We start from the raw sequence: 18,127 nt of genomic DNA on the forward strand, positions 1-18,127 counted from the left end.
TAAAAAAAAACAAAGTAATAAAAATATGCTCAAGGCAGGAAGCTTAGAAAACATGGAAAAGCAAAAAAAAAAAAAAAAAAAAAAAGAAGAAAGAAAGAAAAAAGAAAAAAAGGGCTCAGTTGCATTATTCAAAGGTAACCAAATGTTAGTATATATTCTTTTAAAATGTATTCTATACCTATGCATATCCTCCCCCCAGATGATATCATGCTGCTTTCTTTACCTAATGGCATATGGTATTGCTATTTCAACATTAATAAAATATTCATGTTGAATATTTCATGTTTTTTTTTTAAATTATGAAATAGTCTTTATTTGTTGAAGTATATTGGCATACAAAATATAGTTTCAGGCGTACAACGTAGTGATTCGACAATTCTATACATTATACTGTACTCCCTATGATGAATGTAGTTCACATGATTTTTTTATGGTGGCATAGCATTCCACCATCTAGGCACACTATTATTTACTAGAACAAATGCCCTGTTATTGGCAGCCCTCTCTCACAATCTGTGAATGTCTCCATTCTTAGCAATTTCTAGGCTTTGTGACCATTATAGCATAGAATCCTGATCTCTAGGGATTGTCTTCCAGGATATTCTTGAATTAAAAAAAATTTTTTAATGTTTTTATTTTTGAGAGAGAGAGAGAGAGAGCGCATGAGCAGGGGAGGGGCAGAGAGAGAGGGAGACAGAGAACCCTGCTCTGTCAGCACAGAGCCTGACATGGGGCTTGAACCCATGAACCATGAGATTGTGACAATGTATAATTGACTGAGCCACCCAGGTGCCCCCATTCTTGAATTTTGAAGTGGCAGGCTCTCAATTCCCTAAGAAATGGCTGTCTTGTGGGCTTCACTGTTGACTTGAAACAGAAAAACTTTACATTTTTGCTTGCGGTGAAATGACTCTTAAAGAGAACTGGTCTGCATAGGATGGCCTGTCTATTTTTCAAACATCTAGATTAAAAATCTGTCATTAGACAGTCTTCCCACAACCACACCCCTGCAAACAAAACAAAACAAAACAGAAAACAAACAAACAAACCTGGTTTGGTAGATGAGTCCAAAATGGGTATTAAGGGAACCAACCAAGAGGTTGCAGTGCTCACACTGTCCAAAGCTGAGGAATTGGGTGCTTGCTTTTGCTCCACCACCAGCATGGAACACCACAGGCACATTGGTTTTCAGTTGATATTTTTCTGTGGGGACTATAAGTTAAGGTTTTGGAAGTTAACAACATTCATCATGGCTGGGATTACATATATGCCCTCAGTTTTCATATGCTGAAGTCTTCAAAAAAATAATTGTGAGTAGCACATTTGTTATTTGACCTTTTTAGAACAAAATTCTACTTGAACAGGAAACCCCTTCATAAAAACTCACTTTCACCAGGAGATATCTGGCCTAAATTTATCTATCTAGTTCAAACTGAGGCAAGTATGAGAATTGTCTTTTTTGGCCTTTCTCCTCCCATCGGCTTTAGCTATGAAACTGCTACACTGTGTATATAATTTTAGTAGTTGTCATAGAAGAAGGACCAGATAATTGAAATAGCATTTAAGATTCAATTTGCATTTCTTTAATCAAGCACCCAGTGAGAGGTCAGGAACTATAGTCCGGTAAGTGATTGACTGATGTGGGAAGATTGCCTCACTTCAGAGGTTTGCTGAGGTGAGTCTCTGTGGATGAGTGATTAGTAGGTGTTGCTTCTGGTATGTATATGACCGTCCTTTTTTTTTCCCCTTTCCTTTTATTTTTGACTTGATTAGCTGTTAAAACTAAAGATAGATACCATCCATTTTTATTGGTATTGATTAGTTTTCTTTGAAAATTTATTGAAATAATTGAACTCAAAATAGTTTTCATTCTGATTGCAGAGAGGGTTGACTACTGGAGACTGGAATCTTAGGTCCCACCTGGAGGGGCTAAGCAGCTGCTGCGTCTCAGCCCATTGTACCATTGGGGTGGGGAGCCAGTGTTGCCAAATGATCTGATTTCTCAAGAGAAGCTGGAAATACAGATTTTTTTTCTTTGTGGTGTATGCTCGATATATAAAAATCATTTTATGTTGGCTCAAATTAAAAAGAAATGGATGAATCAGATGAAACATATCCATGGCCCCAGATTATGCCCACAGATGGCTAATCTGAGGCCTCTACTCTGAAGGATAAGTTTCGCCTTTTTAGAAAAGAACTGTTAATTAAGCAGAGTTTGTGGATGCTGATTTGGCTTAGATCATTCTATTTCAATCACCTGTAATAAGGAAATACCACTCACATAACTGCAGATTTTAGGTGAGTCCATTGTAGCACATAATTCTCCTTCAGTGGTATAACTCTTTCTTGCTGTTCTGTAGTATCCTGGGCACAGAGCAGACTTTTAAAAAGAAAATGAAGTTTTAGGCCAACAGATCTCCCAGCAAGTGTCTAATTTTTGTGTGTGACTTTCTCAGATTTCTAAATAGTAGTGTTCTCAATTGGACCTAGAAGGATCTATCAACACAATAACTAGGTTTTTTTAAATACATCCTTGAACGTATTAGCAATTTAAGGTTAAAAAAAACTGAAAATTAATCTTGACTTCCCTTAGTTATCAAATGAATATTGATGTATTTTCTTTTTCTTTCTTTAAAGATTTGAACATGGAATTCAATCCTTCAGACCATCCTCGGGCCAGCACAATATTCCTCAGTAAATCTCAGACAGACGGTAGGTTACTAATTTATTTGTGTTTCTTAGGGGGAAAAAAGGCTCATGTTGGTAACCTAAGTCTTGATTTTCTACTGGATGTGATTCTCAAGGTAAAAATAGAATCCCCTTTAGTAATCCCCAAAGTGTGTTGTTTGATGGTGTTCTCTGGGGTTTCTTTCTTTTGTAGTAAGTTACGTTTTTAGAATTTCCTATTTGCAGCAACTATCCTCATTTTGCCAGTTTGCTGAATTATTTCTGTGTACCTTCTATAGTAGCAGTTTTTACACTAGAGTCAGACATTTTCCTTTAGGAATTAATATTTACATAAAACTCTAAAGATCAGAAGTGTTTGTTTTTTTAGTTTGTTAAAGAAAGCAAAATATAATCCTTAAATATAAGCAGTAATATCTCTGTTGTGCCATTTGAGAACTGAATTGAACCTGTATACTAAGGTAGATGTGTTCTTTTTGCCAAACATCTACTAACCAGCTTATTCTGCAATCTTTGTGGTTTGTCCCAGGTATGTGTGGAATTTCTATTAGGAGGTTTTCTCTCTTTTTCAGCCCCTAGCTTATCTCACTGTTCCTTGGCCCTTGGCTACAAAAGGACAGATATAAGTTATACAGTATAGTGAACATGAAACTTCTCAGTTGGTTTCCTGTAAAAGAGTAGCAGGAGAAATTTGTTAAATGACAATGTAGTGACCAGGATATTATTTTACAATGCTAGAGTTCTATGTGATTCAATCCGTGAATCACTAAGCTAAGCTCTAATTTAGAGAAAATCTGAAATTGACTAGAAAATAATCAAACATATGTTAAGACAGAGACTTCATTTATAAGAACTGATAACTTTTCCATAATGTTTAGATGACAATTTTGACATGGCATAATGCTGAAGTAATATTGGTGATCTTTACTTAAGCAGGCCACTGACTTGATCTGAAAGAATTGGTACATTTACAAAACAATCAATGTTTCCAAGTGTAAGAATAATGATTCTAGGCGTCAAATACCTGTGAAATAAGTTTTGAATATATTGGGTAAAAGCAAAACAGAACATTTTTCTCTTGGCCTAGTAAAGTGGGAAGCCACTGGGGGGTAGGATATTACAAGGGAAGAAAAGTGACAGTGGGGATGACGGTTTGGAACAATGAGAATCTAAAACAAGTTTTTGTACTTAATGAATGCAAGGTTGGCATACTTTCAGGTTTGGGTCCTGTTTCCTGTGATTTCAAAGTACATCATTCAAGATATTTTCTAACTAGATGCAAATAGAATTTCAAAAGAGCCTCTAAATAGATGACATATACCTTGATTGTCATGGTAAAACGAAATGAGATTTTCTGACCTAACAGAAGGATTGCTCAGAAATGAGTTGGGAGGAAGTGTATCTTCCCCCTTCACCTTTACTGTAGATCTCATTGCCCCTTCCTCTTCTGGAACATCAGGGTATTGGTTACTCAGACCCTTCTGTTTAATCCTTCAGTTTCTCCTTAAAAGCTGGATCTTTCCATTCAACATGTAAACCTACTTGAGTCACACAAGAAATACAAGAAAAGGGTTGATGGGGTGTGGAAAGCAGGGGAAAGTGGGTGATGGGCATTGAGGAGGGCACCTGTTGGGATGAGCACTGGGTGTTGTATGGAAACCAATTTGACAATAAATTTCATATAAAAAAAAAAAAGAAATACAAGAAAAGGAAAAATAATCAATAGTCTCTCCCTGAGCTTTCCTCTCTATCTCTGCTTATCTCAGCATTCTCTTTTCCACTGGGATCTTCCCACCAATGCAGTTCTGTGGAGCATATATGGTAAGGTTGCTTGGGGACATTCTGGCTTCTGTTAGCTCTTTTGACCTCTTATGTGGCATTTGCTGCCTTGCTCCTTAAAACTCTGTTTTGGCCTTTTATATTTAAACAGGCCAATTTGTTGAAAACAAGTCTCTCTAACGAACAATTGCTTTATAAATAATTGAAAGAAATAGGTTTTAAATATAGGTAAATTTGGTAACTTTAATAAGTTAATTCTTCGGTGTATTGATTATCAGTCAGGGAGTTATTTGGGGAATTGGTCCTGAGAAACCCTCCCTTTCTTTAAGGTCTTTCTCAGGCATCTTGTCCATTTATCCCTTTAATGTTGGTATTTCTAGGTTTCTGTGCTTTATTATACTCTCTTATCTTCTGGGTTTGCGCACAGTTCCATGATTATGGTATCCATTTCAACTATAATGTCTAGCCAGATTTTTCTCTGCAGTGTTCAAATCCCTTGTGTCCATCTGCCTGCTGGATATCTTTATATGTCTCTAATTCAGCATGTCCCAATCAGAACTTAGTAACTACACCTGACACCCTGCATTTTGTAATCTACAGGTCCTCCAGGTCAGGGAGGCCTTGAATTTTCCTAGACTCCCCCCTCTTCCCAAGTCTCACATTGCTAGCAGTAGTGCTGGAGTGGACTCACCCTGACTTGCAGGAGCCGGTTGTGCGCATCTCTTCCCAGCTCCAAGTTCATTGACACCATCTTGGGAGTTTGAAAATAGCCACAATAGGAGTTTTTACACCATAGAAGTTGGCAAATGCTACAAATCAGGGCAGTTTTTTTTGTTTTGTTTTGTTTTTTAAGGCAGCTGTTAAACTTTTACCAGCACACCATTGCAGCCAGGTGATCAAGGTTGTATTATTTTTTACCTCTTAGACGTCCCTTGGATCTGACTGCTCTTTACCCATTCCCATTGCTGCCACCTCAGTCGAGACTCATATTTTCTCACTTGGATTACTCAGTAGCCTCTGGACTGGCCTTTGACCTTATCTCTTTCCAGCCCTATGTCTCTACTATTGCTAGGTGAAAAGATTTTCTGTAAATCGGATCCGATTATGCCACTTGCTGGCTTAAATTTTTTTCAGTGGCTCCTCAGTTGCCTTAGAATTAAATTTCAGATGCCTTAGTATGATAATAGACAGGACCCTTCATCATCCATGAAGTGCCTGACTTCTCAGCCCACTTCCTTCTTTTGAATCTCTGTGCTTCAGCCATATGAAATCCCTTGCATTGCCCCTGGTATGCCATGTGCCCTCATGTGCCTTTGCGTTTACCTGGAGTTCCCCTTCTGTCTTCTATACAGCTCATTTCTTCAGTTGCCAAGACTCATTTCAGCTATCACTTCTTCCCTGAAGATGTCCTCGATGCTTTGGGCTGGGTTAAGTGGGCCTTTGGTGAGCTTGTGCTATAGTATCTGAATGCTTTCTTCATAGTGTGAACCATATGGGGGTATTTAGAGCGATTTTCTTGTCTGTGTTGCCAAATAGCTCCCAGAGGGAAAGGAACATGTGATAAAGGATCTCAGTATTCCCTGTGTGCCCTGCTCTGCCTGGTACAGAGGATATATTCAACTCAGATGATTGAAAGAAGGAAATAAATGACACAGCCATAAGACATTTTTTATTTGTTTGTCATCATTCTTTACTTGCATAGACTTACATTTTCATTACAAGACTTCCATACTTTTTTTTTTTTTAATTTAAAACATTTTTTAATTTTAGAGTATGAGCAGGGGAGAAGGGCAGAGGGAGAGAGAGAGAGTCCTAAGCAGGCTCCATGCTAAGCGTGGAGCCCAGCGCAGGGCTCAGTCCTACAACCCTGAGATCATGACCTGAGCTGAAATCAAGAGTCGGATGCTCAATTGACTGAGCCACCCAGACACCCCTAAGACCTTCATACTACTTTTTTTTTTTTAAGTGTTTATTTATTTTTGAGAGAGAGAGAGACAGAGACAGAATATGAGCTGGGAAGGGCAGAGAGAGAGACACAGAATCTGAAGCAGGCTCCAGGCTCTGAGCTGTCAGCACAGAGCCCCATGTGGGGCTCAAACCCATGAACCATGAGATCCTGACCTGAGCCCAAGTCGAATGCTTAACCAACTGAGCCACCTAGGCACCTGTAGACCCTCATACTTCTAAGAGTAGTAGAGCAGTTCAAAATTGTAGGTCCTTCCTATACCAATTTATTTTTAATTGGAAGAAATGTCATAATGTGAGATTATAAGGCACACAGCACCCTTTAGATTCCTTTCTTTTGAATCTGGTGATCCCTCCTTTCTTCTTGAGGTTGATGTACTCCTTTAGTAGTTTTGACTACATTTGTGGGTAGGAGGCTATTGTTGGGGTGATGGCAGTTATGTTAGGGCAGCTACTGCCTGGGACCACAGCCAGGTGTTCTTTTGCCTTTGCAGCTCTCTGCTGTGCAGACCCATCATCCTCTTTCCTTCTTCAACACTTTATGGTCTGATGAACACTCTCTGTCTGCCATGCTCCCCACTGGCCCACTGTCTGCTCTAGGTGGTATCTGTATTAAGTCATTAGGAGTTAGATTAGAATCTACTAAATTCTTTTCTCTGTGATATCAAAGAGATGTAAGCTGGCCTTGGATCCTTTTTCTCAGTGTTCAAAAGGAGACTGGAAAGTTTATCATAACAGAATGATAATGTAGTGCTTGCCTAATTAGATCTCTACCAGCTGGCTAAAGTTAGGGGTATTCTGTCCAAAGCCAGACTGATGGCTCACTCAGTCTTTTCCTCACACAAATGGGATGTCATTGCAGTATTTCTTTTATGAGAGCCACTCAACAAAGAAGGGACCAGGGCTTCCTCTCAGGAGCAGGTGGGGTCCTGGGGAGTTGCCAGGTGAGAGAGAAATTAGTTAGCTTGGCCTACCTTGGTTTTTCATGCTATCATTTTGGCTTGTGGGGAAGAATTACAGTTCCTAGTAGCTTTATCTTTTCTATACTATTTTATTTATTGTTTTAAAGATGTGAGAGCCTACTCTTAAGTACTAGGAGAAAGCAGCCAAACCACATCTTTTTAATTTTAACTAGGTATGGTTTATAGAGGTTCTTTTGCCTTAAAAAAGAATTTGTACAAAAATAAAAACTTATGTGTGTGTGCTTGTGTGTGTGTGCGTGCACATGTAATCTGTGTTCAAGAGTTCCTTGAAACAATTAAAGGAATAAAAACCACTGTTGAGTGACTTGAAGCCAAAGTAGAAGTGTTAAAATTCAGAAATAAAAATATGAGCCATGGTTTTTTTGCACATTCTTTCAGAAATACTGAAATTGAAAAAACTGTTTTGTGGCCTTCCTTTGTTTAGGGTCATATTTTTGTTCCTGGGCAGTGTTGAACTTCTCTGTCATGAGGGAACCAACCTTTTTGTACTCCTTTTATCTGGCATTTAGAAGCAGCTGACCCTGTGCCCTGCCGAGAATCTCTTCCATCTGAGCATTCCCATGACCTTTCTCTTGTCACCTTTCCCACATGTCCCGGTTCTCTTTGTTACCCTCTCTTGTGCTGTGTTCTACCATGCCCTTTTCTCCACCTCTCTGTCAGTCACTCTCTGTGTCTCCCTTACAGCTTATCAGGTTCCATAGGGAATATTTTTGCTGTTAGATATGGAAGAATCCATAGGACCCCAAAGCTTTTACACCAGTGATTTTCATAATTTTTTTTCTTTCGCTTACATACCATGGGAATTAATTTTGAAAAACTATGAACTCCTTGAACATTTTTATGTTTGCCAAAAAATTTTCATCCTATCCAAGGATGTAGTTTTTGATGTATTGTAAATATTGACATTTTAGAGTAAAACTATCTGTCTTTAAAAAAATGTTTCGGGGTGCCTGGGTGGCTCAGTTGTTTAAGCGTCCAACTTCAGCTCAGGTCATGATCTCACAGTTCGTGAGTTCAAGCCCCACGTTGGGCTCTGTGTTGACAGCTCAGAGCCTGGAGCCTGCTTCAGATTCTGTGTCTCCCTCTTTTTCGCCCCATCCCCACTCATGCTGTGTCTCTCTCTCTGTCTTAAAAATAAATAAAACATTTAAAAACATTTTTTTAATGTTTCACATAAAATCTCAATACCTTAGTGATTTGATAATCCACCATAAATATACCATAATTTAAAAATGTATGAACAACTCTTCTTTAACAGTTGGAAATTTCATATGATTTCTTTTTCATTTTGAACTTGTATTTCCATGTCATTTTCTCCATAGAGTTTTATCCTAATGTAATATATATATTTTTTAATGTTTATTTTGGAGAGAGAGAGTAAGTGTGCACACATCCCTGTATGCAGCGGAGGGGCGGAGAGAGAGAGAGAGAGGGAGACAGAGAATCCCAAGCAGGCCCCAAGCTGCCAGCCCAGGGCCTGACACAGAGCTCAAACTCACCAACTGGGAGATCATGACCAGAGCTGAAATCAAGAGTCAGACGCTTAACCGACTGAACCATCCAGGTGTGCCTAATATAATATATTTCTATGGATAGGTCTGCTGCAAATCTGATCTGTCTTCCCTTGTTGGTTAAGGACATTTTTTCCCTTGCTGTTTTCATGATTCTTTCCTTGCCTGAGTATTTTGTGAATTTGACTATGATATGCCTTGTTGATGGTTGATTTTTGTTGTATCTAATGGGAGTCCTCTGTGCTTCCTGGATTTTGATGTCTGTGTCTTTCCTCAGGTTAGGAAAGTTTTCTCCTATGATTTACTCACATAACCTTTCTACTCCTATCTCTCTCTCTTTCTCCCTCTTCTGGGACCCCTATGATTCTGAGGCTGTTCCTTTTTACTGATTTCTCTAATTCTTAAATTGTGCTCTTTTGCCTTAATCTCCCTCTTTTTTTTCTGTTGCATTATTCTCCATAAGTTTGTCCTCTATATCACTGATTCTCTGTTCTGCCTCATCCATCCTTGCCGCCACGACATCCATCCATGATTGCAGCTCAGTTATAGAATTTTTTATTTCATCCTGACTAGCTTTTACTTCTTTTATCTCTGCAGAAAGGGATTCTAATCTATTTTCGACTCCAGCTAGTATTCTTATAATCGTGATTCTAAATTCTGGTTCAGACATCTTGCTTGTATCTGTGTTGGTTAAATCCCTGGCTGTCGTTTCTTCCTGCTCTTTCTTTTGGGGTGAATTCCTTCATTTCATCGTTTTGAAGGGAGAAAAGGAATTAATGAGGTAGAAAAACTTAAAATTAAAAAAATATTAAAATTAAAAAATTAAACACACACACACACACACACACACACACGAAATCGAATAAATGATGCTAGATCCTAGGTGTGTTTTGGTCTGGGTGGTGAAAGTGGCTTGATAGAGAAAAAAGGGGGGAAAAAAAAGGAAATCCTTTGACAATTTGAAAAAATGAATACACTGAAGTAGACTAAAATGAAATGATGGAAGTAAAATAGAATTTGAAAAGATTTACACAGAAGTAAAGAATATAGTAGAAAAAAATAAAGAAAAATATTTTTAATAAAACTTGAAAATAAAAATGAATTTTTTCTCTTTCTGTATTCACGAAAAAGAAAAGAAATGAAAAAGAAAAAAGGAAAAAAAGGAAATTGTTTGAATATTTGAAAAAGTGAATACACTGAAGTAGACTAAAATAAAATGATGGAAGTAAAATAGAATTTGAAAAAATTTACACAAAAGTAAAGAATATAGTAGAAAAAATTAAAAATATTTTAAATAAAAATTGAAAATAAAAATGAATTTTTACTCTTTCTGTATTCAGGAAAAAGAAAAGAAACAAAAAAGAGAAAAAAAAGAAAGAAAATTGAATAGATGGACCTGCTAACAGATTGAAATATGACTGAAATTACTATGTTTTCCCATAGAAGTCAGGCTATGAAGTGCTTTATACTCCATAAATTAAGTAGGTTGTGAGACTTGTGTTCTTGAAGAGTGAGGTTGGCCCAGATGGGCAGGGCTTAGTGTAACGGCTCTGTTCTCCACTAGATGGCGCTGCTAGCCTACTGGGGTGGATTGTCGTAGAGCTCATAGGTGTGTATGCGCATGCGCGGGAGCAGTGAAAGTGGTGTCACCCAACTACCCATTCTCTAGTATCAGAACTATGTTCTCCCCAATCAGCAATTGCGCACCCATCCTTTGTCTTCAGCTTTCGTCCACTCCCTGCTTTTTCACTGTCTGTGACCAAGCCCTAGGTAGTACCTCTCTTCCGAGTTTTGTCTCAGATATGGCTGTTTTCCCTGGCCCCTTACTTCTGAGGGACTGCGGCTTTGACCCATTCCACCCCTCTGTGGGGGGTCTCACCGAGCAATGGCCAAATGCCGGCTGCACCCAGGAAAGTTCCTGAGACCATGCTGCTGCTGATGACAAGAGACTGTGGCCAGGTGCCGGTGTGCCCCAGAAAAAGTTCAGGAGATAGTGTAGCAGTAGCGTTTCAGGGATTTTGGAAAATCACAACACACATCTGGCACCAGGCTTGACCCTTAACGATCTTGTTCCAGCGCCAGCCAATGTGGCCATTCTCCGGGGGTCTGTTGGGCCCAGGTGGCCTCACAGCCTCTATACCAAATGTCCTTCCAGCAGTGGAACCGCTTTTCCCCATGTGGCCCAAGAATCTCCTGGACCCCACTCTGCTCCTGGGGATTCGCCCTTCCCACCAGAGCACTGCCAGGTATCGAGCTGCAGAGTTGCAGACTGGGTGCTCCCCTTGTTTACAGTCTTAATGGAATTTAAGCCCTCTCCTTTCTCCTTTCTCCCTTTTTAGTTTAGTCCCTGTGGCTGTTTCCAATTTAACACTTTCTCTCTAGCTGCTTTTGGGGAGGGGTGCTTTTCCCGTATTCTCCACCCCACCCCCTCATTACCCCCATCTCTGTCCTTTCTCCCCCCGCAAAAACCGTTCTGTGCCCTCCGTGGCTTCTCTCTCCCCAAGTTCACCTCTCTGCACCGCATACCTGCTAAATTCTGTGGTTCAGGTTGTGCAGATTGTTGTGTTAATCCTCAGATCAGTTTTCTAGGTGTGTAGTATGGTTTAGTGTTGGTCTGGCTATATTTCATGGACGCGAGACACACAGAAAACTTCCATACTGTTCTGCCATCTTGGCTCCCCCCAATGTAATATATTTCTAAAAGTCATTTATTACACTGTTATACTTCCATTCTATGAAAATATGGAACTAATTTTAATTTTTATTTCTCACAATTATGAGTATCTAAATGTTAAAAGTAAATTCTGGATTGATGTATCATTATTGTTATCATTAGCCCTTAGTCGATGGAAACAACACAAACATATTAAAATTTTAATGAATAATTATTGAACAGAAAAGTGAAATAATTTTTAGAAAAACATCTCTTACTGAGATGCTTCTATGTAAGAATATTACACATTACTGGAATGAGGTGTTAGTCATCATCAAATTCTTTGTTTTTATAGATGTAAGTGCTGAGGAACTTTGCTCATATACACAAATAACATGGGAATAGTAGGAGATTTGTTATAGTAATATCACTAAATGCTTTCTATTTCATCTGGTTCTTATGTAAAAAAATCTCCAAGTGATTTATCATCCAAAATAATTCCTAATAATCAGCTACAGTTCTGTCTTGTTCTCCTTCAGCTTTGTTGGCAGAAAGGAATTGGAATCCTTTGATTTGCAAGAGAATTTCTCACCCAGTTATAGAAACTTCTCACTTCTGCAGTTTCTGGGAAGTACACCAAAAAGACTTTACCAGACATATAAAAATGACTTTTAATTATATCTGTTGTTAAAGAATACCATTTGCATTTGGTGGCACTGGGTTTAACCTGATTGATACACTCAGGAGCCTTGGGAAAATAAATCTGTGATTCATTTCAGAACCCCTTGTTTGATTCCTCTGACCCGATTGCAGTCTGTATACCCCCCTAAAGCGGCGGTGATCTTCACTGTATTATGTTTTACTGCATTTACATCTCTAAGCCATGTACAGTGAGTAGCCCATAGAAGAAACTCTAATATATGTTGGATGAAACATCCCCATCTGTCCTTTTCCTCTGAACTAATGTTTTTAGCTTCTCTTTTGATTTAAATATATTTTTGTCAGAATGTTCTGTGTCCTTCACATGATCTTGTTGGCAAAGGTAGGCATCATTGTCAAACCAGACAGTCAAATCAGACTTACTTTCTGTCAGAAATGGTCTGATTTCATTTCTCTTCAATTCATGTCACGTGTCAGTACACATGCCCGCGACCACCTTCACTCTTCTGATCCTGGTAAATTTCCAGACAGGGATAATGAAGTATGTGTCTTGCCGGCAGCCTGCTGCACCTTCATGCTCATCCCTGTGCTCCCCTTGGCCTCTCCTTCAGAGCCTGCATCTTTGAAGGAGTCTAAACCTTGAAGAGGCCCGGTGCTAATAGAAACTGTCATCATTGTGTGGTATCTGTAGATTCGGAGCCAAAAGTCCTCACTGCACCCCTAGTAGAAATGTCCACAGGACTGGGTCGATTCCAGGCTGTGCTTTGGGTCATGGAACCTGGATTAAAGGCAGCAGACTCAGTCCTAGTGTCTTGTTTGTCCCCTTTGGTGCCGCTGCAGAGGTCTTTCATGTTGGGTTGGTGAATGCCCAGGATGGGTTGTCATGTCTTTTTTCTGAGACGTGGGAGAAAGGTAGCTGTGAAAGAGGAGGTGGGGATGGAGCCCCTGCCTCACACCTCAGCCATCTTCAGGAGTTCTTTGAACACTGCTGCTCTAATCCAGCCCTGAGTTTCCTTTGACAAGATCATCTTGGGGAAAGAATTATGAAAACTAGTATTGCCTTACCCTATCTTTTCCTTCTCGTCTGGGGGAGTAGAGGCCTAAGACATATGAGAAGTCCAGAGTAGTGAAATGCCAGTCCATAAGTATGGGGCTGACTGTGATTTTGTTCAGCCTGTGGCAAGCCCCTGCTTGCAGGGAATCATTCTTCTCCAATTTGGCAGCCAGGGCTCTGGGACTGACCTTAGGCTCTTCAGTGCCATTAGTTAGCTTTATAGTTATGTAATCTCCTGGGTCATATTTTCCTATAAATTAGCAATGATCATAGCTGTCATATTGGTAGATTGTTGTCATGAGGCAATAGGAAGATGTCTTGAACTTCTAGTAAGCACTCAGTCAGTGCTGACAGTCAGTGCCTACTCTTGTACATGTGAAGCAGATACTTGGGTCCCTCAGTGCTGATACCTGGGACTCCCCTGAGCCATCCTATCCCAGGACCTCAGGCAAGGAGAAGCCATCCCCTCTCTTGGCACTGTAATTATGTTTTCCAGATGCGTATTTCCCACCACCTGATAGACATTCCATCTGGCGATCCCACAAACCCCTCAAGGTTGTCATATCTAAATTGGAAGTCACCATCTTTTTTCTCCTGTCTACCTCCTCTTCCTGTTTTTTTCAAGGATAAACCCGTGGTCAGTCTGGGTCCACAACCAGCAGTCCAGGAGCCCTGTGATCAACGTCTTACATCCCATCTATCACCTAGATAGTTGGTATCTCTTCTTCCAGTGTCGTGACCCACAGCTCATATTCCCTTGGTCTGTGACCACTGCCCTTTCTCACCTTCCTGTTTCCATCTCTGGAAGCTGCCAGAAGGAGTTTTCTGGCTGCCAGAAAGAGTTTTCTGAAACACAGTTCCACTAGGACCCCTCCTGCTCAAACTGTCCTTCTCCATCACCCACAAGGGACAGTGAGCCCTCGGCATGGCATGCAGTCATTCCCCTTGGGCCCTTTCTGCCTTCCCTGCCAATCCTCCTGTGCCTCCCACTGTGTGCTCCCACAGTTGTGCTGCTTCCAGTCCTGAAAGGCCAGTCCCTTTGCTCTGTCACACCACAGCTGATGCAGCATCCTCTGTCCTCAGTGCCCTTCCCTAAGTCTGCCTCTTAGGTGGTGCTTCCTGGACATCCCCACATTTCCCCCATTCTGATGGACATTTCCCCCATTCTGATGGACATTTCCCCAAATGTAACATCTCTGAAATCAGGACAGGCAATGGCTTCTCAAAATTTAGTTGGCAGGATTTTTTTTTCCTTTCTTAGTGGCAAATAGAATAAAGGTGTACCATAAAATCAGTGGCATTAAATGCAGTGGGGTTTGTATATTCCCGTATTGTGGAGTTGATTTTTTTTGTTGTTTGTAAATAAAGAAATAGTGGGTTGATGTATCCACTAAATTCCATGTTGCTTTAGGATAGAGACTGTTTTCCTCATTTTGCATTCTGTGTACCAAGCACAGAAGCCAGCAGGTAGAAGAAACTTAAAAAGAAAATGTTTTGAATGAATAAAGTAATGAAAGAATGAAGCCAGGGAATCATGATCCATCCTGGGCAGACATGCTACAGCATTGTGACAGTCTCCGTGACAAAGTGGCTTTCTGTTTTATGCCGCAGCATCACTTTCTTCCACGTTTCCTAACTTTAGTAAAAACACATTCATTACTTGAGAGCAGGAGAATGTAGGTTTGTTTTAGGCTTAGGCAGTGTGTTTGGACTTCCCCCTCCCAGGTCTGAACTTGACAGGACCATCCCAGCTTCAGGACAGCTCCCCTGTTTCTACAATCATTTCTTGACTTAATGAAGTAGAGTGATGTGGGGACTCTTGGCCATACTAAGCCCTGCAAGTTAAATGGACAAGGGAGGTCTTTTTTGGGCTCTGTGACCCACTTTTCTTGGAAACATCGCCTTGCTCCAGTGTCTGATCTCTTGGGCCTTCCATTCTGGAGAAAGCTGTTTGCACAGTACAAACTCCGCTGAAATCAAATTAGACCCAGCATGTCAGTTTTTCCTTAATATGCCTTTTACTTTATTGTCTCTCCTAACCTAACCTATCTGTGCTTTTCCCAGATTTAGTCGTCAGAAAATTGCTTAGTGAGCTGAGACCCAGAGCAAAGGCTTGGGGTGGTAATTCATCCCAGGTGGGGTGGAGCTTCATGCCATCACCACAGCTGTATTCTGTTGTTAGCCTGTCGCCCTCTGGCGTGTTGGTAATGATAAACTCTTTTCAACAAACAACTTTCAGCTCTCCTTTTTAAACTGTGAGGACCTTCAGTCTCCCTTCATTTAGCACAAGCTGACCCTTTCTGTCCTTGTCACAGCCCCTCATGTTTGTAGCCTACCATACATGGTTGGAGTTTGTGGTGAGCTGCTCCATGACAAATAGATGGCAGCTGAATTCCATTGCTAAGTCTGAGTCAGTCAAGTACCAAGTCAGTCAGTACCAAGAGCAAATAATACCTTGGAAAGATTTCCTGAAGATAGTCTTGTTTTAAAGCACAACCTTCTGGAATCAACCAGCTGCAAGTTTACATCCATCACTGTCTGTATGATCTTGTGCATCTGATCCATATGGTCTTCCTGAACCAAAGTAGATGAGAGTACCTCCTCATGACCTTGTCAGGGAGACCAAATATGTAATCTATCAAAGCTCTGAGTGCAGTACCTAAGAGAGCATAGGTTCTCAGTAGGTGCGGTCCTTATTCTGGGATGTAGGTACTCATTTGCTCACTTGGACTGAGTTTCTTCCCTGACCTCGGTCTCTGCCATCTTAGCATGTCTCAGATGTGGGTCCTTCTTTATGCTGACTGCAGTTCAGTCCTTCACGCTGAACACTGGGTGTGACTGGGAAGAGAAGTGATGACTGACTACCAGTGGAAGAGTGAAGGGTGGTGTCTGGGTTCTGCTGTGCCCAGGCCCATCTTTTTCTGTCTACATTTCTTGATACAGATAGGTCGACCCTCTCATTTACAAGTTGCTTTCACACACCTTGGAAGCAAACCAGGAAGAGGTCAGATAGCAAACAGCATTTGATAGCAGCCCTTTATAAAAACCATACAGAGCACTTTGAATCTCACCTTCAAAAATCAAGTGAGGGGTGTCTGGGTGGCTCAGTTGGTTAAGTGTCTGACTCTGTGGCTCAGGTCATGACCTCATGGTTCGTGGGATTGAGCCCCACGTCAGGCTCTGCACTGTGACAGCACAGAGCCTGCTTGGGATTCTCTCTCTCCCCCTTTCTCTGCCCCTCCTCTGTTCTCTCTGTCTCTGTCTCTCTCTCTCTCAAAATACATGAATAAATTAATATTTAAAAAAATCAAGTGATAACTTCACCACCATGTACCAGAATAGATTTCTGGTAGGTCAACTAGTTGTAGGTTAACAGTGATGCATATAATTATAAATATCTACAAACAGTATAAGTGAATGTTAATCTCATAATGGGGAAGGGGGCATGTAAGCTTGTAAGACCAATAGGAGAAATTGCCTAAACTTGAGAACTTGTGTCAAAATGCATCATAAAAATTAAACCATCAAATGGGAACAATATTTTAATACTTAACGACAAAGGATTAATATACTCTTATGTACTAAAGAATTGTCATACAAACAATGACACTGCTAACACCAACAGAAAAATGGTCAGTATTTCTGTTGGTGTGCTGATATATGTGCACATACATGTTTGCACATGTTTATATATAAATATATTAAAATGCAAAAATGCACATGGCACATCTGTGTAAGTATGTATAGAGAAAAGACTTCCTTTGATACGAAACACACTAAAATACTAAGTTATCTCTGGATTGTTGGATTATATATTTTTTCTTTGTTTCTCTATATTTTCCTGATTTAAATTTTTATTTGTATTTTTTTCTTTATACTGCTCTACATTTTCCAATTTTTTTTTACAGTAAGCATACATTTATAATCAGCAAAGTTCTAAAAGAATCCATTTTATTTATATTTCTGTGCTTCTGAGTAAATCCTTTGACCCTCCAAATGTATTCTCCAAAGTAAACAAAACATTTAAAGTTAGTTGGTAGTTTATTAGATGGACACTTGATCTTTGAATGGTTTTCTCCATAAACCTATGGAGAACCGTTACTTTTGTCACCTATTCTGTCTTCTGGAATCTTCTGTTTTCCACAGCTGATCTGCCCTAGATGTCTTTGCAGTTCTTCTTACCTTTTCATTTTTGTTTTATCTGCCTTGCTTATTTAGATTTCACTTTGAATGTAGAGAATGCCCCCTTCCTCTATACTCACGTTTAAAAATAAATGCTGGTGTAGGACAATTCAGAGTGGGCCAGAGTTCTTGGGAAAGGTGCAGGAGGGGCACCTTGTTGGGTACTGACCTCATCAGGATGCCCAGTGCAGGGCCTGTACGCATGGGGTGAATGTTCCTACACAGCACAAATCTGTGCCTGCCATTGGTGTTCATGACTTACATCCCTGGCAGGCTATGAGCTTAGAAAGGCTGGAACCTCAAATCATCTATGCATTTGCCTTCAAGCTGTGCTTTCTAACGGTACTCAATGGTTGTGTTTTGAATTAAGTGAATGATTGAATTCACTGAATTATTGAAAACTGTGGAAATTGTGTGGTAGTCTCAAACTTATTATAAGAAAAATTAATATGAACTTTAATTGTTTAAAGCATGATCCATGCTTACCCACAGGAAAAAAGAAAGGAAAAGAAAAAAATTTATTTTGAAACAAATTTTTGTGGTCCCAATTGGCTCTGCTATCCCAGCAATCACTTTTACATCTCAAAACAAAATTCTGTAATTCTCTACATTGTCATCAAGGCCTCCCTGTGTGGCCTGCCAGTCCCTCACATTC

At 40.0% G+C, this 18,127-nt stretch overlaps 1 protein-coding gene across 4 annotated transcripts in view; it reads left to right on the top strand.

The window, feature by feature from the left end:
• The window catches only part of CCNY (cyclin Y), a 313,729-nt gene that overhangs the window by 232,808 nt on the left and 62,794 nt on the right, over positions 1 to 18,127 (top strand). For all 4 annotated transcript variants that reach the window (XM_042991456.1, XM_042991455.1, XM_042991457.1 and 1 more), the window contains one exon: positions 2,638 to 2,712. In XM_042991456.1, coding sequence (XP_042847390.1) covers positions 2,646 to 2,712 — 67 coding nt within the window. In that variant the 5' untranslated portion in view covers positions 2,638 to 2,645. The remainder of the gene's footprint in view (positions 1 to 2,637; positions 2,713 to 18,127) is intronic.

This window comes from Panthera tigris, chromosome B4 (assembly GCF_018350195.1).
Source record: "Panthera tigris isolate Pti1 chromosome B4, P.tigris_Pti1_mat1.1, whole genome shotgun sequence".
Taxonomy (NCBI): Eukaryota; Metazoa; Chordata; class Mammalia; order Carnivora; family Felidae; genus Panthera; species Panthera tigris.